Below are 26,545 nucleotides of genomic sequence, written 5' to 3'. Positions count from 1 at the left end.
TGAAAAAGCACCCCTTGAGGGTAACAAAGTCAAGGAAGCTATAAAAGGGAGATGCACCCAGAAAGTGGCGTCTCATTTTGGACCTGACCAGAATAGTGAATGCTAGAGAGAGAGAGAGAGAGACAGTAGGAGAGAACATCAGAAGAAAGCACAGATTCAAAGGAATTGTCCCTAGCCAACAGCACCTATGAACGTGTGTTTTTTGTTAGTTATTTATTTTTGTTGCTGGAATTAAACAGGGTTTTGCCTGGTTGGCACCCCAAGCACTTGGCTTTTGCTCTGCTTTATCATTCACCCTGCTACAAAAGTCTATTAACAAGCACAAAAAACATGGTCTTCAACAGACACCAAGAGGAGCCAATACTGATTTAGTATTTAGAATTCAAAATGAATGTCATTGTTTATTAATAATTGAAACATGTCCTTGGTTTATTTGATTGTAAAATTCAACTGTAGTAGGCTATTACAGTGATGATGGGACTCTCTTGTACTAAGTTTAGGTGAAGAGCCAGGGTGCGTTGTTTTATGAAGAATCCTATCGTGGAGTATGGAATGTAAAAAAACTAACCTGTGTGTGTCCTGGCATGTCTTTGCAGCTCGTCACTCCTTGTAAAGCGTTTCCCACAGAACACCCAGTTGCAAACAAAGGGCCGCTCTCCTGTGTGCAGTCGTACGTGTGCCCGGAGCAGGGAAGTTTTTCTGAAGGTCTTCTCACAGCCTGGTATGTGGCATATATGCTTCTTTTTGCCCACATCTCCTGGCCTGCATCAGATCCAAAGCAAAACCACAATCATGACACCTGTGTATGTGTTAAGCATTAAAGGACAACAGTAGCCTTTCTAATAACCAAGTTCAAGTTTATTTTGTATTAGGCTGGTAAAGCTGAGATTAATTCAACATCTGAACATCACATCCTTACATATGAAAAAAAAAACAAAATCCATTTAACTGCTTCTATCTACAAACCTTGCTAGTTACCCACATTATATACACCATTAAAAGGGGTTCTGAACAGTGGAGTATGGACAGCTGATTTTTTTTAAAGGGCAATAACCAAATTTTGTTTAACTGATGGCCAAATGCACACTGAATCTGAATAGATCTCTTTACTATAAACACCATTCTGCAATCTAATTTACTTATTTCAAGAAAAGGAAGCATTTGCTGCATAAAGGTTGGGAATTCTTGGATCCATAAAATAAATTAAGGACCATAAGCCACTTTTAAACTTTCAGGGGCAAACATCAAGAATAAGTAAAAACAGATTTTCCAGCTACCATCCACCACCATCAGGTCTGCTGAATGTCATATAAGTGAATTGCTGTTACACAATGTCTTCTATACTGTTTGTCATGCTGTATTAGAATATAAACAGCACAACGGAGGGCGTAATCTTTAACAATTCAGTTTCATTTTTTTCTTTACTTTTACTGACAGAACAAATGCAGATCAGAATTCCTAAGGACTGGTAACTAATGGGGTGGCATGGTGGCGCAGTAGTAGTACTGCTGCCTCGCAGTAAAGAGACCTGGGTTTGCATCCCCGGTCCTCTCTGCATGGAGTTTGCATGTTGTCCCCGTGTCTGTGGGGGGCTCCTCTTGTTTCCTCCAACAGTCCAAAGACATGCAGGTTAAGGGAATTGGAAATTCTAAATTGGCCCTGGTGTGTGTGTGTGTGTGCTCGCCCTGCGATGGAATTGTGCCTTGTCCAGGTTTTGTCCCTACCTTGCACCCTATGCCAGCTGGGATAGGCTCCAGCACCCCTATAACCCTGTCCAGGGCTAAGCGGGTTAGAAAATGACTGACTGGTTACCAATGATAAGCAAAGCCGAACTTTAATGTGTTTTCACACCTAGTTCGTTTGGAGAAGCAGCTACTAATTCAGAATTGACTTCCCCCATATTTTGATTCTTTTAGGTAGATGTGAACATGCCCACTGCACTCTGGTGTGGACCAAAACAGCTAGACTGAGCCCTTTAGAAATGGTACTTCTAGATTGGTTCACATAAAATATGAATGTGATCTAACATGGGGCTGATCCAACTACAGGAAACACTATGCATTATGGAAAATATTTTTATGAGCTGCAATGGTCACGCTACCCACTAGTAATTAGGTAATCTCAGTAGACAAATAAATATACACACATACAAGTTTGCATAAAACACTTAATCAAATCAGTGTAGCACTCAATTCAGGCTCACAGTCTCTTTATCTCCCTCATGATTGGATGGAAGATTACCTCGTTGAAAATAACAAAAGGTGTGAATTAGGGATGATCCAATTTTTTTTAGGGTCAATACCGATCACTGATTTCCTGTTACTAGAAAGGGGCGACTCAGATTTTTTTTCTTTATACTGTAAAACAAAACAATTACACTAACTCATGCATAACCAGAGCAGTATAAGCTTTATGTTTTAAATTAAACTGCTAAACCTGGTATTTTTACAATTAAACTGCAAAACACAGGCGTTACCTGTTAATTTTCTAATAATAAAATGAAATTATGTAAGCTTATTGTTCAGTGACCATAAAAATATAAAAATTAATAAAATCCAGTTAAAATCAATGCTTTATTTAACTAACAAAATAATTATGCAAAATATGACATAGGCCATAAAGCAAAAAAAAAATCTTGTCATAGTTACATTCCACAATTCTCATAAACTGTTCACAAGATGCTTATAAAGTATACACGTACAATAGACAAATTTGGATCTTCAGCTACTGCGGTGGGTTGGCACCCTGCCCAGGATTGGTTCCCTGCCTTGTGCCCTGTGTTGGCTGGGATTGGCTCCAGCGGACCCCCGTGACCCTGTGTTCGGATTCAGCGGGTTGGAAAATGGATGGATGGATGGATCTTCAGCTATCAAGACTATTATTTACTAAGCAACAAGGGCAAATATTTCTTTTTCTAAGTAAAAATGTGAGCTGCTGCACAAAACACAAGCTTATTCACCATCCACACTAGGAAAAGGACTGTCCAGTTCAAAAAGGACAAAAGGAAAAATTGTGAAGTCATTAAAGCAGCTTCCGTTTTCATGTCTTTTTTACACAACCCCGCCGTGCCAAGTTCATCTTGACAACACATACGTTTAACACTCCTCTCCAACCACAGAACAGTTTATTACTCCACATTTTTTTTTTTTATGCAAAAGCCAATATTCTTGTCTTCTCTGTCTTCTAAAGTCTGCCTCGCTACTTTCTATTTACAGGAAGTTGCGGTTGTAAAACTACTTCTTCAGTACTGTAATACCCTGAGCAAAGGAGCCCTATGACTAAATTACCATAAAGCTTTCAAGAGCAGATATGGAAAAAGTCTTTTTTGAGATCAGCCACTTTATTGATTATTTGGAGTGAAGATCAGTCGATTTAGATTGGCAATCAATCATAATATCACCAGTGTAAATTCACTTGTGATCAGGTCGATCAAACCAGACACAGAGATAGCATGAAATGAATGCCCTGCGTAACCAAAAATCAAACCCCAGTCTTATACTGCAAGAGTGATGCATGCAGGTGGGATGTTCTCTTAATTTGCTTGCTCTTTGAGCACAATTCGGACACTGGAGGCACATTAACTTCAATACTATAGTATGTTGTAAAAGTTAAATATTTAGAGCTGAAGATTATTAAGAGCACATATTTATAGGCCTAAGGAAAGTAGACCTGAAAGTTTATCTTATACATATACACATCTGCACATGGAAGTGTGTGTGTCTGTCCAGCCCGGAAGTGAGAGGTGGAGTCGGGGTAAGGTCTCCACCTCTGAGGATACACAAGCGAGGCCAGCACGTTGGCAAAACGAAACATCTGAAAAGAGATAGTCACTCGCTTATAGCCGCAATTACAGAAGCGTGGCGAGCACATCGACAAAACGGTATCCCTTTAACTATTGCACAAGCGAGGCAAGCATGTTGGCAAAACAAAACCTCCGAAGAAAGACAGTCACTTAGCCGCTAATGCAGAAACGATGACAGCACAACGGCAAAAGGAAACCTCCTAGGAGAGAGGCCTAGAGTAGTTCCTTTCAATTACCTGACATCTCTACATTACAATTTTTTTTTCGGACGGTTTCAATAGTTTCTAGGACCTTGTGTTTTTTACAGCACGGGCTTACACAGTTAGTATTCATATAATGGACTACTGGGGAGTAAATGTGCAACAATGTCATGCGAAATGAAATTCAACTGTTACATCTGCTGTTTAAATTAAATTGAGAAACAGCAATGTACTCCATCGGCAGAGCTAGCTATCTTTTGCAGAGTTGCCTAATTGAAACGTATTCCATCTATAGCATGCAGAGTAGTGCATCATATTCATGGATTTTTCTAGTTTTCAGATCATAGGCATTCTATTCACAGAGATTTGCTTGGTAAACAAAACAAATAATTATTGCAGATTTGGTGGTGCCCAAACGCAGCTCTCGTCAACTCTGCACAATGATTATTCTCAGGGGCAAAACAGTTTCTGACCAATGAAAGAAGATGGGGTGTTTATTACTATTTCTGGTTCATTTGAAAGATTGCTATGTGAAACACGACTGAATTAACTGGAGAATGAAACAAACTAACTAATCATCTCCTGATTCAGCACAAAGAAAATTGAAGATGGATGTGAAACGGACTTTAATGAAGCTCAGCCTCAAGCTAAAGGTGGGAAAAAGATACTGAAGAAAAAGAACAAAAGAACTAGAATTAAAAATAGAACCCTCAAATGGTAAACACTCACCTTTTCTCCGAGTCCTTGCAATTGGGACAAGTACAGGCCATGCGTCGTTTTTTTTCCCCTGGCTGGATCTCTAGAGCTAGTGCATGCTCTACTTGCAGCTGGTTGCTGTGTGGTGGACTCAGGCTGCTGATTGTCAAGTTGTTGCCAGATACGGTCTGCACAGTCAAGTGCTGTTGTCCTGGTTACGAGTCCAAGACATAATTGAAAGAGACTTTAGAAATAGGTTAGCAGCTTAAAATCTAAAATCTAAAAATATTTCACATACTAACGCCCTGCAATATGAAGATGGCGATATATACAGAGAATCTGACTATCAAGAAACAACAAATTTCGGTTACTGGCTCCTTGTGGCTGTGAACTAGATAAGCAGGTTAGAAAAGGGATGCATGAATGGAAAAAGCAAAAAAACATTTTTTCTGTAGGAGAAGGTGGCCAAAGGGAATAAATAAATACTACAAAGCAAATAAACAATAAGAAAATGAAAGGAACATCACCAAGTTATTTTGTAGAACTCAAATGGCTAATAAAACTGGTGAAAAACATCATATTGAGCGACACCTTTCAAGTTCTCAAATCCTTCGACACACAGAACTCATTCTGTCAGCACAGAGGACACAGGTACATGCTTACCTCCTGCACTTGTAATGGTGACAGGCACACCCTGCACCTGAACTCCATTTATATTTATAGTATGGAGAGCCTGTGCTGTGGTGAGCTGTGCTGCATTGAGTGCGATTAATCCTCCTGCAGGAGCAATTTTTGGGAAGGTCCTCTCTTTCCGTACTCCGGACATTCCCTTCTTGCTGCTCCCCGAGGACAAACTCATTGCTGTGCCACATCCACCAGAACTGGTTGGAGATGAGGTTGGGGACATCATGGCTTCCTGTACTTGAACAGCTTGCCACTCACCAGATGCTGTCTTGATGAGGACCTGTTGGGGGGTAGAATTAAAAAAAAGTCTAAGTAATAAACTACAGTATGAAATCTATTATTAATATAAGTTGATCTTGTTTAACTTAGTTTTACCAATGTTCCTGGTGATGCTTAAATCCTGACCTGTAATTTGTTCTTCTGTTTTGTGACACAAATCAGCTTCAAACAGTCTAACACTTTTGATTTAATTCGGAACAACCTCCATTATGGTCTCATCAATCTACATCAGTCAGTATTAAGAGTTTATCCCAGAAACCAGACCTGAAATATTGCTAAATTTCTGATGTTTGGTACTTACATGTTCTTAAGATACCTGGTAATAATAATAATAATCTCTCTATTATAAAAAAAAAATCTTGGTGGAAGGGAGACCAGGGAGATGAGGCGTGGTCTTCTCGGAAGACACTTAAAAGACCCGCGAGATGAAAGAGATTGGCCATGGAGCATCTCGCGGGGACCTTAAACGTGAGACTTGGTGCCAAGAGATTGCAATTTGATGTCCCGCGAGAGACACTGTAACGTCATGCGAGACAAGGCAGTGAGTCAGAATTTAAAACAAGTTTATGAACATCTAACCAAGCAGTTGTTAGAATGCTTTTGGTAGTCAGACATCATGTGTTCCCAGCTCTTAAAACAACGACAAGCAGAACATGCAGGAAGCCAGCAGATGATCCGACTGTGCGTTCAGCCTACCCACCTCCCCCCAGACCCCCCCCAACCCACCCTACACAAAGCGAGAAGCGTTATACATCCTGCGAGAAAGAGATTTAACCGCGTCCTGGGCCGGAAATAAAGGACAAGTATTGTTTTTACAAAAGTTTTAAAGTAAACGTTAAAATAATGCATATGTAACAACTCCCACTGTATATCCAGTAAACCAAACCCGGGGGTGGGCAAGCGAAGCGAGCAGGGGGCGGAGCCCCCTGGTAATAATAATAATAGTAATTCTTTACATTTACATAGCGCTTTTCTCACTACTCAAAGCGCTCTCCACACAGGGAGGAGTATTTGGTTTTACTATAAACAGAAATGTACAGAGTGTGTTGAAGGTAATCTGCAGACAAATGAAAACCTTTTATATTTCAATTAATAGTAGACGGCTTCGAAACAACCTGAATGGGTCTAGTGTTAGCTGAAAGACAAAGTATAAGAAGCTTGCGTGGACTCCATGATAGGCAACATAAACAGAGAATGTTGGTATGGACAGCAAAGTGCCAAAGGAGATTAACAGAAGATTAAACAACGTGTTTTGCCTTGTAAAGCACTTTTTATGAAAAGTCCTCAAGAAAGTTGGCTCAATATGGGGTGATACCTTGTGGTCTTGTCAATTATACCAATAACTAGTGGGTATAATTGACATATGCGTGTGAAGACTTTAAAAGCTACATTTTCCAAATTTGTAATTTGTGCAAAATATACAGTATATTATTTAGGCATTTCCCCTAAGCACTGGATGTCATGGTGACACTATGCTTAGTAAAACTGCTTTAGAGTGTCTTGGAACCCGAGCTCAGTTCTGAGCCTGTGTTGATTTTTAATATTCTTTTCATGGTTTTGAAAATATGTATAGGGTGAGAAGCTCAGTCATCCGGGAGGGGCTCAGAGTAGAGCCGCTGCTCCTCCGCATCGAGACGAGTCAGATGAGGTGGCTCGGGCATCTGATCAGGATGCCTCCTGGACGCCTCCCTGGTGAGGTGTTCCAGGCACGTCTAACCGGGAGGAGGCCCAGGGGAAGACCCAGGACACGCTGAAGGGACTATGTCTCCCGGCTGGCCTGGGAACACCTTGGGATTCCCCCGGAAGAGCTAGAAGTGTCCGGGGAGAGGGAAGTCTGGGCATCTCTGCTCAAGCTGCTGCCCCTGCGACCCGACCTCGGATAAGCGGAAGAGAATGGATGGATGGATGGATGGTTTTGAAAATACTCTAAATCTCTCTAACATTCCATGTATGAATATGAGACTATAACCCAGTTCTGTATGAGTGTCATCTTTTTGCACTTAGTGCCATATTTTTATTTTTCATCTAGTTACTATTCCACTAAAATAGAGGATCTGCTTGAATAGGACATGGTCACGCCTCATTAATAAAACATAAGGGCAGTAAGTAATAATAAGCAGTGGTTTGTTTACTACTGTGGTCTCATGGATCCAGAATCCTGAATTCATCTGCCATCTATCAGTAATTTGCACAGTCTCCCTGTATCTGCATGGGCTTTCCCCAGTACTCTGATTTTCATCTTACATTAGGTTATTCAGTAATTCCAATTTGTCCCTGTGTAAATGGAAGCACCTTGCTATCCTGTCCTGTGTTGGTTTCTGCCTTATAACCAATGCTTCTGGGATAGACTCCTACTTAATTAATTTCAGGATCACAAGAAGCTGGTTTGAGGATGTATATGTGCATTTAATGTAGGAAATGCCATTAAACAGTACTACAAGTATAGCTTGAAAAACATCAATAAAGAAATGTCTGCTTGGAACACTCTAGCAAGCAAACCAATGGACGACGATATTTCTAGGTCAAAAGGTTACAAGTAAATGGATTCATGTGTTAGACGAGGGACAGTAACATGTTGTAGTAGCCTCTATTACAGTTAGGTCCATAAATATTTGGACAGAGACAACTTTTTCTAATTTTGGTTCTGTACATTACCACAATGAATTTTAAATGAAACAACTCAGATGCAGTTGAAGTGCAGACTTTCAGCTTTAATTCAGTGGGGTGAACAAAACGATTACATAAAAATGTGAGGCAACTAAAGCATTTTTTAACATAATCCCTTCATTTCAGGGGCTCAAAAGTAATTGGACAATTTAAATAAGTGGAAATTTCTAATACTTGGTTGAAAACCCTTTGCTGGCAATGACAGCCTGAAGTCTTGAACTCCTGGACATCACCAGATGCTGGGTTTCCTCCTTTTTAATGCTCTGCCAGGCCTTTACTGCAGTGCCTTTCAGTTGCTGTTTGTTTGTGGGCCTTTCTGTCTGAAATTTAGTCTTCAACAAGTGAAATGCCTGCTCAATTGGGTTAAGATCAGGTGACTGACTTGGCCATTCAAGAATTTTCCTCTTCTTTGCTTTAATAAACTCCTGGGTTGCTTTGGCTGTATGTTTTGGGTCATTGTCCATCTGTATCATGAAATGCCGCCCAATCAATTTGACTGCATTTAGCTGGATTTGAGCAGACAGTATGTCTCTGAACACCTCAGAATTCATTTGGCTACTTCTGTCCTGTGTCACATCATCAATAAACACTAGTGTCCCAGTGCCACTGGCAGCCATGCACGCCCAAGCCGTCACACTGCCTCCACCGTGTTTTACAGATGATGTGGTATGCTTTGGATAATGAGCTCTTCCACGCCTTCTCCATACTTTTTTCTTGCCATCATTCTGGTAGAGGTTGATCTTGGTTTCATCTGTCCAAAGAATGTTTTTCCAGAACTGTGCTGGCTTTTTTAGATGTTCTTTAGCAAACTCCAATCTAGCCTTTCTATTCTTGAGGCTTATGAACGGCTTGCACCTTGCAGTGCACCCTCTGTATTTACTTTCATGCAGTCTTTTCTTTATGGTAGACTTGGATATCGATACGCCTACCCCCTGCTGGAGAGTGTTGTTCACTTGGTTGGCTGTTGTGAAGGGGTTTGTCTTCACCATGGAAATGATTCTGAGATCATCCACCACTGTTGTCTTCCGTGGACGTCCAGGTCTTTTTGTATTGCTGAGTTCACCAGTGCTTGCTTTCCTTCTCAGGATGTACCAAACTATAGATTTTGCCACTCGTAATATTGTACCAATTTCTCGGATGGGTTTTTTTCTGTTTTTGCAGCTTCAGGATGGTTTCTTTCACCTGCATGGAGAGCTCCTTTGACCGCATGTTGTCCGTCCACAGCAAAATCTTCCACATGCAAGCACCACACCTCAAATCAACTCCAGGCCTTTTATCTGCTTAATTGATATGACATAACGACGGACTTGCCCACACCTGCCTATGAAATAGCCTTTGAGTCAATTGTCCAATTACTTTTGAGTCCCTGAAATGAAGGGATTGTATTAAAAAAATGCTTTAGTTGCCTCACATTTTTATGCAATCGTTTTGTTCACCCCACTGAATTAAAGCTGAAAGTCTGCACTTCAACTGCATCTGAGTTGTTTCATTTAAAATTCATTGTGGTAATGTACAGAACCAAAATTAGAAAAAAGTTGTCTCTGTCCAAATATTTATGGACCGAACTGTAAGTTTAGCACCCAATTTATGGCAATAACTTAAAAATGTTTTTTTTTTTTTTTTTTACATTAAAAAAAAAAATCACAATATTGTGTTAAATACGTGTGTATAAGGGACATTATCAGGGCTTACAGAAGGTAAATCATACTAACCCGAGCAGACAGGGGGCACCGTCACTAATTACTGCTCCCTCTTTTCTGCCCACTGTCCAAGGCTCATTGGCTGGAGGATATGTGACACACTTCTGCTTCTGCCAAAAAGTGATGCCTGTTCTTGGGTGGTGATATATAAACTTAAAAGCCAAGTGTAGTTGTGGTTCATTCTAGAATCATCAGCTGAAGAACACAGAGCTTTCTCAAATGGTACTTTGTTTTGGCTTGGTACCAGTTTTGTACTCACAAATGTTATTTTTTTTTTTTTCAAGAGCTACCAGCTAGTAACCCAACCCTTCGTCTGATTAACATTTCTTCCTTTTGTACCTTCACCTGGAGTAATTGGCAGGATGGAGCAACAGTAGGCACAACCAGACCTCTGTGATGTGAAATGCCCCATGGAGGAACAAAAAAAGGCAACTGCAAGTCCAGGTTGTCACTCAAAAAAAAAAAACAGACTTCACAGAAGTGTGAGGCAATGCCATGGAAGCCCATTTCGTCACTGAAAGACTGAAATTTAAATGTACCCTTCATACATTGTGTGTACAATTCTAGGTCTTTTTTTGATTTTACTGTTTACCCGAATAATAACTTATGAATTGAGTCATATCCTTGTCTATATACCCCAAAGTTTCTGGTAATGTGAAGACTCCACAGGGGAGAAATCCCCACCAAGCAAGTGATGGAATGTTCAAAAGTGAAGTTGTAAGGCAGAGAGATGCATGATTGATGGTGTGTACTGGTGAGCACGGAGTAAGACTAAGGGATGGGGGTTCTTCATTATTTGCTTCAGTACCGGTACTGAGGTCCAAAAGCTGGAAACAATACCAAAATGAAAATTTTATGACGGATGTAGCACTAGTTCGAAGTGGCATAAGTTACTTAATGATCCATCCATTGCTTCATTTGCAAGCCCTTTTCTTTTTTTATGGTACAAAAGAAGCACTTGACTGTATGAAAAATCTGTCCATTGCAGGGCATGCATAATTGTGAACTCACATTCTGTCACAAAGTTCCAAATTAAATTTAACCAATCAAGATTTTTTCATGTTTTCTGACCGTCAGAAAAAAAAAAATCTCTGATCCACAGACAAAGTCCATACAGATGCTATCTCTGTCGTCAATTTGGGTTGCAGCCACTATTTTGGCTATTTAAACCCAATGTATTTATTTATATCATAAATAATAAAGATTGTTTATAACATTCTCCAACCTGCTTATGACAATTATTTTTGTAAGTATAGGAAACAAATGATGTAGATATAGGAGTAGAAAACAGAAACCAAAAAAATCGTGAGTGCTCTTCCCTTGACTTTCTCATAAAGTCAGATATGGGGATGGATATTTGAAGAGTAAACCACAAGACAGTGATTATATTTTTATATCATGCACAAAGAAATATCAACAACAAATCAAATTAATAATATATTGAACAATTATTCTAAAAGTAAACTTGAATAAATCGGACTCTGTAGCTGCATGAATAAAAAAGTACCACTTCCAGTTAGCGGAAATAGCTGAAAAGTAGAAAGAAATGTATGTTTTGTACCTAATACTTGTATGAAAAATTTGGTTGACCTAAGTTTAAGCGTACTCAAGTTATCGTGTTTACACACAGATAGATAGATAGATAGATAGATAGATAGATAGATAGATAGATAGATAACAAAACAGACACACACACACACACACACACACACAGACACACAGACAGACAGAATTCCAAAAATGGTATTTTCTGACTCAGGGAGGTGTATAATGTCAAGATTAATCAAAATATTGAAATCAAATTTTTTTTCGTATATAAGTAAAAAAAAAAGTGCCAAGTAGACAAATATGTATCTGTACGGTCAAAACCTTTAAAATACAAAAAAGTTCAACTATTAACTGCAGCCTACCTGTGTAGACTCGGATGTCTGCACCTGCACATTCTGAGATGGCTTCTGAGGGACTGTGGGGAGCGTTGCTGAAGCAGCCTGCACAACTTTAATGGCCTGCTGTGGAATTTGTACCACTTGAGGCTCCTGCTTTGGCGGTACCAGCTGTACCTGCTGGACCACAGCTGGCTGACCTGAACCAGGACTCTGCACAATCAAAAGGTTGTTCCCCGCCTGTATGCAGGAGTGGAGAGAAAAATAAATGGTTTAGCAGCATCTCAAATTTGAAAAAATAAAAACTACACAAAAAGCAGCTGCAGTATGTTTGTGAAGAAAGCAATTAAAGAAGGAGTAACATTGCTAAAACATGTCCAACGTTTTTTATAAACAAAGAAGTTAAAGTAAAAGAAAAGCAAGAAAGAATACAGTTTCAGCAAAAAACAACAAAAAAAAACATATATTCCGTTCACAAGGAAACAGCTTATCCTGAGAGAGATTATGATTCTGAACACTAAATTTGCAAAAATCTTAACCTGCGCAAGAACAAAACTGCAAATACATTCATGTGAAAAAGTAAGTACACCCCATGATTTTTTTTTAAACACATTTAAATATTAACCTTAGATAAAGGTAACAAAAAAAACTGAAAATTTGATTTTTTTGCCATTTCTGTCTACGGTAAAAAGTACCCATACGTCAGCATTTCTTATAATTATCTACCAGTCTTTGACATTGACAGGGAGAAAGCTTCTCGCATTCCTCCATGCAGAATTTCTTTAAAAGTTGTGTGACGTTTTAAATCCCTCCACAGCATCTTGATGGGATACAGATCCGGGCTTTGATTTGGCCACTCCAGAACCCGGCATTTCTTCCTTTTCAGCCATAGGTTTACAAGTATGTTTAGGGTCATTGTCATGTTGCAAGGTTCACTTTTGGCTGAGCTTCAATCGTCTGACAGATGGTCTCACATTATCCTTAAGCACCCTCTGGTAAAATACAGAATTTATAGTGGATTCTATGATGGTGACCTGCCCAGGCCCTGATGCAGCAAAGCAGCCCCAAAACAGAACATCTCTACCACCTCGCTTTATAGTTGGCATCAGGTTCTTTTGGTCAAAAGCTGTCTTTGCCTTGTCTGTCCTGAGCACGTTGTTCCAGAAGTCATGGTCTTTACCTGGGTGTTCATTGGTAAAGTTCAATCTTTCCCTGATGTTCTTCCTGCTTATACACTTCCAATGTAGATCTAATTTGTGCACCCTTAATGACTGACTCATGGACTTTAGCATCAACAGTGGCAACAGCTACCCTTAGGTCCCATGATCAAATTCTGGAATTCCAGGAGACTTCTTTCAGCATCTTGCGTTCTGCTCTTGGGCTGAACTTAACGGGGTGGCCGAGCCTGGACAATTGTTTGAAATCTTTTCCACTTGTGGATGATCTTCTGGACAGTGGAAGTGTTGATTTCTGGTTGCTCAGAGGGCTTTTAAAATCTCTTCCTAAGCATCTATAACCTTTGTTCTGAAGGCCTCAGAGAGCTCTTTCGATCACAGCATTATGATAACACACACTTCAACAACAAAGGGCAAAGCAAACTTAATTTCCAAGGTTTAAATAAGCAGATCCTGTCTGGGTTTAGACAGGATCTGCTCTAATCATTCTCACCCGATTCTAATCTGAAGAATTTATGGTCCCGATAAATGCATGGGTTTACTTACTTTTTCCACATGCAGTTAAATTATATAATGGACTGCAAAATACAAATGTGGCATGATGTGTGTTATATTACATCATCTTTATCTATGGTTGCTGCATAAATGATTAAAGCTTTATATGTCCACATATGTAAAAAAAAAAGAAAAAACATTTTATGGGACATACAGTACTTTTTCACAACTGTTTATACCCAAAGAGAATTTTAGAAGTACACAAAGTACAGCTTTAAATACAGACTAGCATTATGGCTCCCAAGGGCGTGTACATCTTATCTTTAAACTTAAACATGCATGCCTTATATATTTTTTTCTTTTTATACAAAATGAAACACAGTGACACATATGCACATATAGAGTTTGTGAACACACCTATGCATGTCTGAACCCTTATTAATTCAGGAGTTAAGATGAAGGGTGACATCAAAGTGGGCACTCGACATCAGGCCACCGACCCTTTCCCTAAAGCTACTTTTCCATTGGCTGAACATGAAATGCACCTTTTGGTTCACTTTTGGTAAACAAGCACTGCACATCAATCAGTTCCTTCTGGATTCTGTGCGCCTGACAAAGCTATGAGGGCCATCCAGCCATCACTAGTTGCTACCATCACAAAATACTACAGAAATTGCAATTCAAGAAGGTGAACACTCAGGTGCAAGCTACCGGACCACTACAGAATTTTCTTTCTTCCTTTCTTTTAAATATATGGCATCGTCTTCCATCCTTATTTTCATCGTGTCAGCGCTGGAAAATTTGCCTAAAAGGTTCAGCTGCATGTGGGTCAAAGTCTGCTGACCAGTGCTTTGAGAACCATAGAATATTAACATACATGTTTTAATAAACTGGTTGGTCCTAACATTGCACAGTTAAATGAGGTTACTGACATTTCATTATTTAGAAGCTTTGAAAGAAAACAAAAATTAAGGGCCAATGGTCCAAACAAAAACACATTTTTAAACCACTTCATTTCAAAGAGACCTTTTCCAGAACATTTCAGTCTTGTAATATTTAAATCAGATTACTGTACAAAACGCATATTTGTCGCCATCCCTTGTCTTCATGTTATTGTCATTGTTTTATCATATACTAAAATATCACTCTGGATGAGAAAAATCACCACAAAGCAAGAGGAATATACCAGTATCCGATATGTAATGCAATCCTGCATGCAGCAAAATTAGTGATTTTAACTTAGAAATGTGCTGTGATTTCAAAATTCCACTACTGTGCATTAAATTTAGATTGTAAGACTGCATTTGCAAACTCGCAATTATAAACTGAAATTTTCACTTAACATGTTGACGTTTCTATTTTAAATGTCTGTTGGTAATAGATTGATTCTGCATATTACTGACTGTAGCGCACATAACCAGAGCTTCAGATCACAACACAAATAAAACTCCCTGAAATTTACATATTCCCTGTTACCGGCAAACAGGTATCTTAGAAACGAAACGTCTGAATAATGCAGATTTGCATTTCCTACACATTTCCATAACACAGCTTTTAAGTTTCATGCTCTAAAATAAGAAAGCAAAAGAAGCACTACCTGAATGATGTTGTCTGCTGTGGTCTCGATCAACAGGGTTTCCACCTGCTCCGTTACCGCCATTGCTGCAGGAGGAGACTGCTGCGTGGCAGCTAGTGCCAGTTTTTTTCGTGATCTCCTTGAGGTTTTTGTTGGTGAAACTGGAGTGGCTTCTGTGATTATCTGTGTTGTTCCACTATCCCCAGCACCTATGAGGTTGTTTAGAGGTAATGTTAAACCCCCTGGTAGTTTTACGATATTGGCCGTATTTTGTCCCTTCTGTGAAGGCTTGATGGCCAGTGTCTTTTGTGGTGTGGCTGCCACTGTTGTTGGGGTGGCAGCAGGCTGTGTAGTAATAATGGCTTGATTGGTAGCAGGAATGATCTGAATCTGGCTGGGTCCACTCTGAGGCAAACTGGCAACCTGTATCGTCTGGCCACCAGTGGTTTGGAGCTGTGGAACCACCTGGTACTGGATGTTGGCATTTGAGCGGTTTGTTTTATTAAGGACAGCAGGGTTCTGAATGGTAAACAGAAGTGGAGCAGCAGTCTGTGGCGAGCCCAGGGCAGCAGGGATCTGGATGACACTTCCTTTTGCGGGAATAAAACTGTAGTTTTTGGGAGGCGCTGGTGCAATTGGTGCTGGTTTAATAGGGAGAAGTCTCCTTGTGGTTGGTTGTGCAGGTGTGCTGCTTATGGGGGCCTGTGCTGCTGGGGGCCCAATTTTACTACAAGTTGCTGCAAGCAAGGCCAAGGGAGATGGCTGGGAATCCTGGCCAAAAAAAAAAAAGGAATAAATATGGACGAGAAGCTTTAGAGTATTTGCATTAAATGATTACTAAACTATATATTTTCAAGCCATATCAATTCTTGCCAGCATATACACATTTAAATCTTATGGGTCCTACCTCACAGTTTTCCTGAATGGTAATTTAATGTTAGACAAAAAAAAAACATGATATCACCTGGAAGAACTCTCTACTGATTTTAAAAACCAAAATATTATGCTTTTGCGTAATTAAAGTAAAAAAAAGTACAGTCCACAATCAAAACGGCCAGAAAGATTTGGATTAATATCTTTTGTCTGTTATAAAGCCAAGACTGGCATTACTGCCATCATAACTGAGAGAATTTGCTTTTGCACTGCATAATGTATGATGTGGTAGCACGTGAGAGTGCGTGATATGATACAGAGTTATGGGCCTTACCTTTAAATGTTTCAGTGCAATACAGTGACATTAGTGCAACTGCTTTGTACTTGTATCTGTAGGAGGGCTTCAAATTGAACAGCCCCGGGTATATTCACTAATCACAGTACCACAGACTGGCAGCTTTCTGCCTGTTACTTAGCAAGAACTTCACTGTATTCTTTACACGTTAACAATAATGACCTATTATCCAATAAATATGTGATGCACTTCACAAGCAAATAACCAAGCAAAAATACTGAGAGCATTAAATTTAGGTGTTTAAAATGAACCCAGGGCGGCACGGTGGCGCAGTGGTAGCGCTGCAGCCTCGCAGTAATGAGACCTGGGTTCGCTTCCCGGGTTCTCCCTGTGTGGAGTTTGCATGTTCTTTCTGTGTCTGCGTGGGTTTCCTCCCACAGTCCAAAGACCTGCAGGTTAGGTGCACTGGCAATCCTAAATTGTCCCTAGTGGGTGTGGGTGTGTGTCCTGCAGTGGACTGGCGCCCTGCCTGGGATTTGTTCCTGCCTTGTGCCCTGTGTTGGCTGGGATTAGCTCCAGCAGACCCCCGTGACCCTGTGTTGGGATATAGAGGGTTGGACACGGACTGACTGACTAAAATGAACCCAAGCACAATTTACTTCTGAAATAATTTTGAATGACCTTTGTTATTTTTATTACTCTCTTACATTTTTGCTGTTTTTCAATGAATGTAGGAAAAGCATTTTCAAACTTCAGTGAATGTTAGGAATAAATTATAGAGAAGACAAGCTTAGTTACCTGTGCTGTGGATGCAGAGGGCTGCAGGTACTCGCTGGGACTGACAGCAGCAGTAGCAGCCATGCTGTCGTCTTGGTCTGTAATCAAAAGAGGAAATAAAAACACCAATTCATTTGCACACAGATACATTTTAGTGCATTTTATGCTGACTTGCTGCCAACTTCAGAATTGATGGATACTGGCATAAATTAAGCTGGAAATTATGTCTACAATCACATCAAATTAAATCCAAATTTGAAATTGACCATCCTGTATTAACATTTGATTTTCAGGACTTTGTTACCTAAAGAAGCAGTCTTGGCAGTCATAATGTCAGTCTTCCTTTGGATTGAGATATTAAGTGTGTCAAGGAGAGAATCACACAGCACATCATCTCTGCTCTCTCGCAAGGAGAAATTTTAAAGTGTTGAATAATTGGCAGATTCGTTTATTTGCATATAATTTTGCCTGACAGATCTGAATGACTTAGTGATGGCTGATTTTATTGTTATTAACAAACTGCTAATGGTCTGTTTTTCAAAGGATACAGAATAAATCCTAAAATACATTTTTAATTGACACTACTAAAAGCTGTAATTAAATATATTTTCAGAAAGACCAGGTAACTACTCACATTGTATTTTACTTTATCACAGGAAGGGTCAGCATGCTCATTTTCAACTGGAAATGTGTTGTTATTAATTCTGGGAGAACAAGAGAACATAATTACTTTGATGTTCTAAAATGCATATTGTACATTCCGCAGTCAATCAAATTATCAACTGTATAATGCAATGTGCACAAATAGCAACACCAGCCTATAAAATTTCACAGATTGTAAATGTCTGGGGGTTGGCTGTGCTGCCTAACAAATCCAGCATCCTGGGATCAAATCCCTCATTCAGCTGCCATGCATGTGGAGATGCACTAAATGGACAAAAGTATTGGGACACACCTCTTAATTATTGAATTCAGGTGTGTCAATCAGACTCATTGCCATAGGTGTATAAAATCAGCACCTAGCCATGCTGTCTCCATTTGCAAACATTTGTGAAACAAAACGGGTCGTTCTGAAGAGCTCAGTGACTCAGGATCCCACCTTTGTAATAAGACAGTTCGTGAAAGTTCATCCCTGCTGGATATTCCACAGTCAACTGTAACTGGTATTATTGGAAAGTGGAAGCATTTAGGAACAACAGTAATTTAGCCAAGATGCAGAAGACCACATAAAGTCACAGAGCGGCGTCGACGACTGCTAAGCTGCATGACACGTAAAAGTTGCCAACGCTCTGCTGATTCCATAGCTTAAGAGTTCCAGACTTCCACTGTATGGTGGGAGCTTCATGGAATGGGTTTCCAAGGCCGAACAGCTGCATGCAAGCGTCACATCACCAAGTCCAATGCCAAGTGTCGGATGGAGTGGTGTAAAGGACAGTGTCACCAGATTGTGCAGCAGTGGAAACGTGTTCTATGGAGTGACGAATCATGCTTCTCTGTTTGGCAGTCAGATGGGCGAGTCTGGGTTTGGCAGATGCCAGGAGAATATTACCTGCCTGACTGCATTATGCCAGCTGTGAAGTTTGGTGGAGGAGGGATAATGGTGTGAGGTTGTTTTTCAGGGTTTCGGCTCAGTCCCTTACTTCCAGTTAAGGGCAATCTTAATGCTTCAGCATACCAAGACATTTTGGACAATGCAATATTTCCAACTTTCTGGAAACAGTTTGGGGAAGGCCCCTTTCTATTCCAGCACGATTGTACCCTAGTCCACAAAGAAAGGTCCATAAAGACATGGAATTCGGTGGGGAAGAACTTGATTGGCCTGCACAGAGCTCTGACATCAACCCCATAAAACACCTTTGGAATGAACTGGAACAGAGATTTCAAGCCAGGCCTTCTCATCCAACATCAGTGCCTGACCTCATAAATGCTCTACAGAATGGATGGGCATAAATTCACACAGAAGCACTGCAAAATCTTGTGGAAAGCCTTCCAAGAAGAGTGGAAGCTGTTGTAGCTGCAAAGGGAGACCAACTCCATAATAAAGTCTGTTTTTCAATGCAATGTCATTAAAGTGCCTGTTGGTGTAATGGTTAGGTGTCCCAATACTTTTGTGCATACAGTGCAAGTTTTCAAAAACATGCATCTTAAGTTAACTGGTGATTCTAAACTGGTCCTGTGTATCTTCTAGCCTTGGCATGGAGTTGCGCCCCATTCATGGTTGGTTGCTCTCTTTCCCCTGAAATGCTTTAAAGATTTGCATTATGTAAAACTGGCTTGCTATAATACAAAGAATCCAGAGTAAGTTCCTGCTTACTCCCTTCACTGCCAGAATTACCCAATGGCTTAACATGTACAAATAAATGGGAGAAACAGATTAAAAAATGGAGGGATAAATGTTTAAACTTGTTTGTAGTGGAGCACTTTGCCCACAAATTCTCCTCAATGAAGTATAATGAACACAGAATTGCACACAGAAATCCAAATTAAATACTAGGACATTAGAATATGCATACTATTAATAAATAAACTAGAAACTGCATGGCAATTTTAAATTTTTAAACTCTCTTAATTTTCCAAAAAAAATGAAAATAGTGTATTTAGCTTCGTATCTGCTTAATTAAAAAAATAAAAACTGAGTATACATGTGTCAAATATTTACATTCTAAAACCCATTTAATTCAGTTAAGGGTGGCTGGGAGGGTCAGAGCCAATCATGGCAGCACTGGGTTGCAAGGCAGCAAAAATCCCTAGTTAGGGTGCCAGTCCAGTGAAGATAAGTAATATTTAAAAGAAATTGTCTTCTTTACTGATCTCTCAATGCATCTAGCAAAAAAATAACCAGCTATTAAAGGAAATGGAACCAAAACAGCAACTACATAAGAAACAGGCAGCTTCCTGTGGCGTCACCAGCCATCAACCAGACATATAACTACAGAATGTTTCATCTCAGCAAAAGCATGCTTCCTCCTCCTTTACAGAGGCCATGACAAAGAAAGACAGAGAAATCAGGTACAGACCATGCCATAGACTCTTCTCACCAGACTTATTAGAAGCTCCACCACAAAAATGGAAAAGTAGTGACTTGGAATTTCAACCTAATGGTAATTACAAGCAGAAAGGACTTCAGTTAAAACTATTCTAAACAACAGATTTTAGTTAAATATTTTTTAGATTTAATAATAATTATTAATGATAATAATAACAGTTTTATTTAAAGACTTAATACTGAAGATGAAACAAAAATAATAATTAGTTACATGTATATAGTGATTTTCTAATTTATTTAAAGACTGAAGATGAAATATAAGCATGACTTTGAAGCTAATGAGGAGCTTAAAAATAGAAAACAAGTTAAAAAATGAAATAAAAACTGTAAAATTAAAATATACTTTTTTTTAATTTGCCCATCATAATTTTAAAATTAACAAGCACATGCAACTAATTAATTTAAAATGCCTTTTTGAGAATGAATCAGAAACACGACTATATGTGCATCTGCAGAATAAACAAGGCTAGTAAGCATGACAGACATTTTTTTCTACACTTGTCAAGACCAACATTTTAACCAATTCCATTTCAAACTGATATATAAAAAGTGTAACATAACAGTTTTTGTAAATTTTTGCATACTTCACTTTTAAATGCTCAGACAGTTGGCAAGTTTTCTTATAATGCAAAAAACACAACCTGTACTAAATTTGGAGAATTTATTTTAAGATTACTGCATAGCATAAAAATAAGCTGCAGTCATCTGTTTCTGCCTTTAAGTGCCTATAGGGAGGAAGGGATGGAGGGATAAATGGAGAGAAGAGGAAGGCACAGTATGACAGGTAAATAGATGGCAGGCAGTGGGGCATATGGCTTGAAGCTTTGGACTTTAGAACCCTGAGGTTGTGGGTTTAAAATCCCACTGTTGACACTGTGTGACCAATCAGAAAAGCAAATGTTGTTAGTTGTCTTGGATAAAGGTGCTAGCCAAAAAATTAATAAATAGTAGATGCAAAAGATGGTAAATAAAAAATACACTCATGTAAATGCACTAAATGACAGATATACAAAGGACAATTATACTGTATATCATAGGTAATAAGATATGGAAGGCACTATGTAAAAGACTGACATGAATGCAGTACATAATAGAAACAAATAATAGGTAGATGTGAAAGGCAATCTAAAAACAACATAAGCTCATGCAATATGCACTATATAAATAAAGAAATACAAAAGAAATACCCTATACAATAGGTAAAGGTAGACAGCATACAACACATTAATTGAAATTCATTATGAAGACTCTTATCTTCTGATTACCTAGAGCTCAGAAGCGCCCAAGAACTCTCACATATTAGGGTTCACGAGCATCTATATCTCATATTCACTTTATGGCCAATATGACCAATACGACCACGATCTCCCTTGACACCAAGAGTCATTATTACTCATGGAGGGTTTATATGGTTGCTCATTGCCTACTTACCCAACTGGGACTGGATAACACTGAGTTTTTCTATGATGTTGTTTTGTTGTGGCAATGACCCACACCCATTAGGGTTCAGAGGCGTTCATGACATTTCAAAAAGCGCAGTTCAGGGATAACTGTTAATCTACACTGTAGAAATGAACCAACTATGAACTCCTCTCCACAGCTGTAAAATGCAAAAATAGGTCTGCTTATTGACCTATTCGGCATGGGATCCCTTCCTTATTCTGAGGCTGAGATGATCACGTCAAAAACCCAACTCCACAAAAGGTTAAGAGAACATTTACATTTATTTTCCTTGCAGATGTCTTTATCCCAAGCAATTTATAAAAGAGTTCAACATAATCTACTAAACATCAGTCTGGGGGACTGCTTAGAAACAAGCGTTACAAGAGAAGGGTTCAACATTAATCATCACGAGTGAAGAGTTCAGAGCAAAATACAAGGCAGTTACAATTCTTGTTTTACAAGAACCTAACAGAAAATATCAGGCAGGCAAAATACCATCATCAAGCGCTTCTTCAACACATTGAGGGAATCGACATTTCAAATGGATATAAGCAGCTTGTTCCACCAGCGAGAAGCTACACATGAAAACTGGATTAAGACTTGAAACGACGCAGAGATGGCATAACCAGATGCTATTTGTCAGCCGACTTGTGTGTTAGAAAAGGAGCAAAGAACCTCACAAGTGACTCAATATACTGTACACAGATGCTGACCCATTGACTACAATATAAGAATTGAACTTAATATGTGCTGCTACTGTGCGCTAATGTAGTGATCAGAAAAGTGATGAGGGGTAGCAAGAGCACACTTAAAATCCTCGTGCACGGAGGAAGACGTCGACACCTCTTCAACACTCTATGGCTATGGGCGTGCGACAGAGGTTCAAAGCCTGTCACGGCACACTCTCTCCGAGCCTCAGTCGTGACCCTTCGTATCCTGGTTTACTAATGCAGGATCTAAACCGTCAGACCCGAGGTCAGTACGTGCATGATGCGCCTTCTTAAGCTCGGAAGGTGGCATGCACACGCGACGATGCCTACCCACCGTAGCATCCTAAGCGGGGCGGTTCAGAGGTTACGACCTCTCGGCTGATAAACACAGTTCAAGAAAGGGCCCGGGACGATAAGGAGGCAGGGCGGCTCTCCAGAAGGACACAGACAGCAGCTATCAGTATCTCCACCATGATCAGTCAGTTACCCGACACTTTCCCTCCACTCCCCGGCAGTGGAGGCGACGGCGGTCACATTGGGCTTCTGAGGAGCCTGTCTCTTTAAACGGGGGCAGCAGCGCCGCCATCAACCCTCTCACTCGCAACGACCAAGGAGCTCTTAATCCGAGTCCCCTGCAGCTTCCTCTTCATCAAAGGAACTCCTTCTAGTACCGTGCCGAGGCAGAGAACCAGACATATTAAATCATCTAATAAATTAAATTTCCATTATGTAAAAAACAGGATACAAACTAAAACTTAAAAGATTAATACAATTGTAACATAAAAACGAACATTTGCGAAAATTATTTTAAAATAACGATTACGGAATATAGCAACATTTCACTCTAACAGAAAATCAATTGTTTTTATGAAGTACTAGATAATATAAACACAAACGTTTAATTCCTACCCACCGCTCATGACGACATTCGCTCACCGTCAACCAACCTCCGCGAGCGGCCCCTCCGAGAATCACCTCCCGCCTTCGCGACCGGGCATAAGCACTGTAAACCAATCGATGGCCGAAGTCTCGCTAAAGTGACGGACCTATTAGCCAATGAAAATGAGACATACCCGGCGAGTGAACCAATATTTGTGTTAGGTTGACGATTGCCATGCCAGAAATCCAATGAAAATTCAGGGCTGTTTGTGAACAACGGGTGGGGTCGGCCGTAAAGGCGGAAAGTGAAGACGATTGATAGACATCTGGCCAATAACCAAACAAAAACTGAAAATCGACAGTTGCATTACCCAATGTGTTCCCAGTGAGACGACTGTGACGTATTAATTATTGACGGTAAATTCAACCTATCAAAGGGCAGGGTGAATTGTTTTTTTTTCTTCCTTGCATCCTGTTGGATATGTTAAAATGATCATTATCAACATACTGATGACTGACGGGCTGTTTACGACACTGAGAGGCGTGTCAAATTAGACGAAGCTTGAGCCTTCTCTGTTCGACTCGAAGTGATAGGCAGTGCAAATTACCCAATGAGTTTGTCTGTTTTTAGTGGGCGTGGCTCTTTTTAAAACTGATTGACAACGCCGTCTACGAAGAAGACCGCGGCAAAATGTGTTAACGCCGTATTTGTGGTCTTTAGTTGGATTTAGTTAGCTTTATGGAGGGAAAGGGTGTTATCTCGCTTTCTTTTCAAATTACACAATTTACGCCATGACAATGAAAAAAGAAAGAAAAATATATTGCACATTCAGGTGAACTATAAAAACAGGGCGTTATTTGAGGATGTCAACGATATAGTTGGTGGGGTAAATATGCCTAGTTACTGTTATTTCATGCATTTGTGTGGTGTTTATTCGCTTTTGCTGTTTATCTTTTCCCAAAAGAGCCTTAAGTCTTCAGAAAAGTGCCACAGCTTTACAGGCAACCCATTTACAACTCCTTGGTATAAATAAGGAAATGTTGCAGCTAAATGGGTTGTTTATTTTGTATCTGTCCAATGGTTTCCCATTTACATCATTTAGCAGACGCTCTTATCCAGAGCGACTTACAACAGTGTTTAGTAGTCTACGACTGTTCTTCAGTCTTTAAGGCTTGGATTAAATCTACTGTCATTAAACAAGTTACCGCTGACCATGTTGTACACAAAACCATGCTAGAAGAAAATAGTAAGTTGTTAGTACAAAATTTTTTTTTTTTTTTTGAGAAAAAGGGTAGAAAAAAAGTATGGGGACTTTAGTCCAAGTGCTGTTGAAAGAAGTGTGTCTTCAGGCGACGTTTGAAGACAGTGAGGGTCTCCGCTGTTCGTACAGCAAGAGGAAGTTCGTTCCACCACTGAGGAGCCAACACTGCAAAGAGTCCTTGATGCATGTCGTCCCTCTTCTTTTAAGTAAGGGTGGTTCGAGACGAGCAGTGCTTGATGTTCTGAGAGAGCGAGAAGTGACACGCTGCTTAACCAGTGCTGATATGTAAGGTGGTGCAGTTCCAGTTTTGGCCTTAAAGGCAAGGGTTAGGGTTTTGAACCTGATGCGGGCAGCCACAGGGAGCCAGTGCAGGTTCCGCAGCAGAGGTGTAGTGTGTGAGAATTTGGGAATATTAAAAATGAGTCTTGCAGCTGCATTCTGGATCAATTGAAGTGGTCGTGTTGCCTTTAGTGAAAGTCCAGACATCAGAGAGTTGCAGTAGTCCAGCTTAGAGATGACCAAGGTCTGGACGAGAAGCTGAGTAGACTCTGTAGTGAGAAAGGGGCGGATTCTCCTGATGTTGTTTCACGGATTGAACCTTAAAAGTTTATCGTTTTAAAGTTTCCTTGACTTGTCCACAGAAAGGACTGTTTGAATTTTAGGTTTTATTTGGATATCTTGTTCTAACATTTTCATTTGTTGTACTGTATTACAATACACACACGTTTCTGTTTCACATTCAGAGGCCAGTACGTACAGATATACTTTAAAATAAAACGCATACTAACATTAAACACCACGAACATGCAGTTTGCATACGTAAATATTTATCTGCTCAATAAAATTTCATTTTAAGTAGGTCCTTATTTTTTTCCAGTAGGTAAATGTTGATGCCATATCTGGAGTCTCCGAAATTTCAAAAATTTGTACAATTTTAGATTTACAGTGTCCCTAATTGTGTTACCTGTAACTGATTGGTTGAAATCTAAGAAATCAATATAAATCCTCGGTGCTAACGTTTGCAGGGCACCACCTATTGGAATGTATTTTGTAATGCATGTAGTATTAAAATGCACTGCATTTGTCATTCCAACAGGTGGCACATTACAAATATTTATTGTAGTAGTATAATATAGTAGTACTATAAATGTTTGTAATGTGCCATCTGTTGGAATGACAAATGCGGTGCATTTCATTATTACAGACTAGCTGTACTAACCATCTGCGGTGGGTTGGCACCCTGCCCAGGATTGGTTCCTGCCTTGTGCCCTGTGTTGGCTGGGATTGGCTCCAGCAGACCCCCGTGACCCTGTGTTCGGATTCAGCGGGTTGGAAAATGGATGGATGGATGGATGTACTAACCATTTTAAGAGAGTGAAATCTGCTAATGTGTTAGTGTAGGGGTTCTCGAAGTTGGGTTTGGGGGGGCAACTGTGGCTTCAGGCTTTTGTTTCAACCAGATTCATAATCAGTAACAACAATTGATGACCTAGATCCAACATCAAATTAGCTGGTATTTTATTCTCTTCTCTTGTTCTACATTCAGAAAAGCACAATGGCATGTTTTTTACATTTATAAGACATTCAGAAATATTTCTGTTTTTGTTATAGATTTAAATGCTTAACTTTGTTGATTTCATTCTATTTTGCCCTTTCTCTTTGCAGTTTGCTCCCTTCATTGTATCTCATTAGTGACACTTAAAAACGAGCAGAGCAGACACCCAGGCAAACACTGAATCATGAAAGGCTGCAGCTACTTTAGTGTCAGACCCAGTATTTAATAAATAAAGGATTAATTAAACAATTAGAACACCTGGAAAAACAGAATGAAAATCAACATGAAAATAATGTTAAAAAGAGAAAAATGCATTATTCCTATATAACTGCTTAGTAAATTTTATTATTTTTTTACCAAATTTAGTTTTCTAATTTCTCATATATTGTACCCAAAACACAATTTTGGAAATAACAGTTCACTTAATTAGTGCAGGAGTCCAATTAAAAACAGAAGCTGGTTGAAACAAAAACCTGCAGTCACAGGGGGTCCCTAGGACCGAGTTTGAGAACCCCTGTTTTAGAGCATACATATTTCTCTTGTAATAT

The 26,545-nt window shown here is 39.6% G+C and overlaps 1 protein-coding gene across 3 annotated transcripts in view; it reads right to left on the bottom strand.

The window, feature by feature from the left end:
* The window catches only part of sp2 (sp2 transcription factor), a 26,138-nt gene extending 2,814 nt beyond the window's left edge, over positions 1-23,324 (bottom strand). The window contains exons 1-9 of one of the 3 annotated variants that reach the window (XM_028819885.2): positions 23,215-23,324; positions 20,120-20,197; positions 17,737-17,806; positions 17,124-17,200; positions 15,179-15,928; positions 11,939-12,151; positions 5,362-5,662; positions 4,732-4,909; positions 569-762 (exon numbers count right to left, since the gene is read on the bottom strand). In XM_028819885.2, coding sequence (XP_028675718.1) covers positions 569-762; positions 4,732-4,909; positions 5,362-5,662; positions 11,939-12,151; positions 15,179-15,928; positions 17,124-17,186 — 1,699 coding nt within the window. In that variant the 5' untranslated portion in view covers positions 17,187-17,200; positions 17,737-17,806; positions 20,120-20,197; positions 23,215-23,324. Of the gene's footprint in view, positions 1-568; positions 763-4,731; positions 4,910-5,361; positions 5,663-11,938; positions 12,152-15,178; positions 15,929-17,123; positions 17,201-17,736; positions 17,807-20,119; positions 20,198-22,635; positions 23,029-23,214 lie in introns of those variants that run through there. The other 2 variants (XM_051918989.1, XM_028819887.2) reach the window with 2 other exon arrangements.
* Between the last annotated feature and the right edge of the window lie 3,221 nt (positions 23,325-26,545).

This window comes from Erpetoichthys calabaricus, chromosome 14 (assembly GCF_900747795.2).
Source record: "Erpetoichthys calabaricus chromosome 14, fErpCal1.3, whole genome shotgun sequence".
NCBI lineage: Eukaryota > Metazoa > Chordata > Cladistia > Polypteriformes > Polypteridae > Erpetoichthys > Erpetoichthys calabaricus.
The sequence above is the reverse complement of the archived record's forward strand: the minus strand, read 5'-3'. Positions and strand labels throughout refer to the sequence as shown.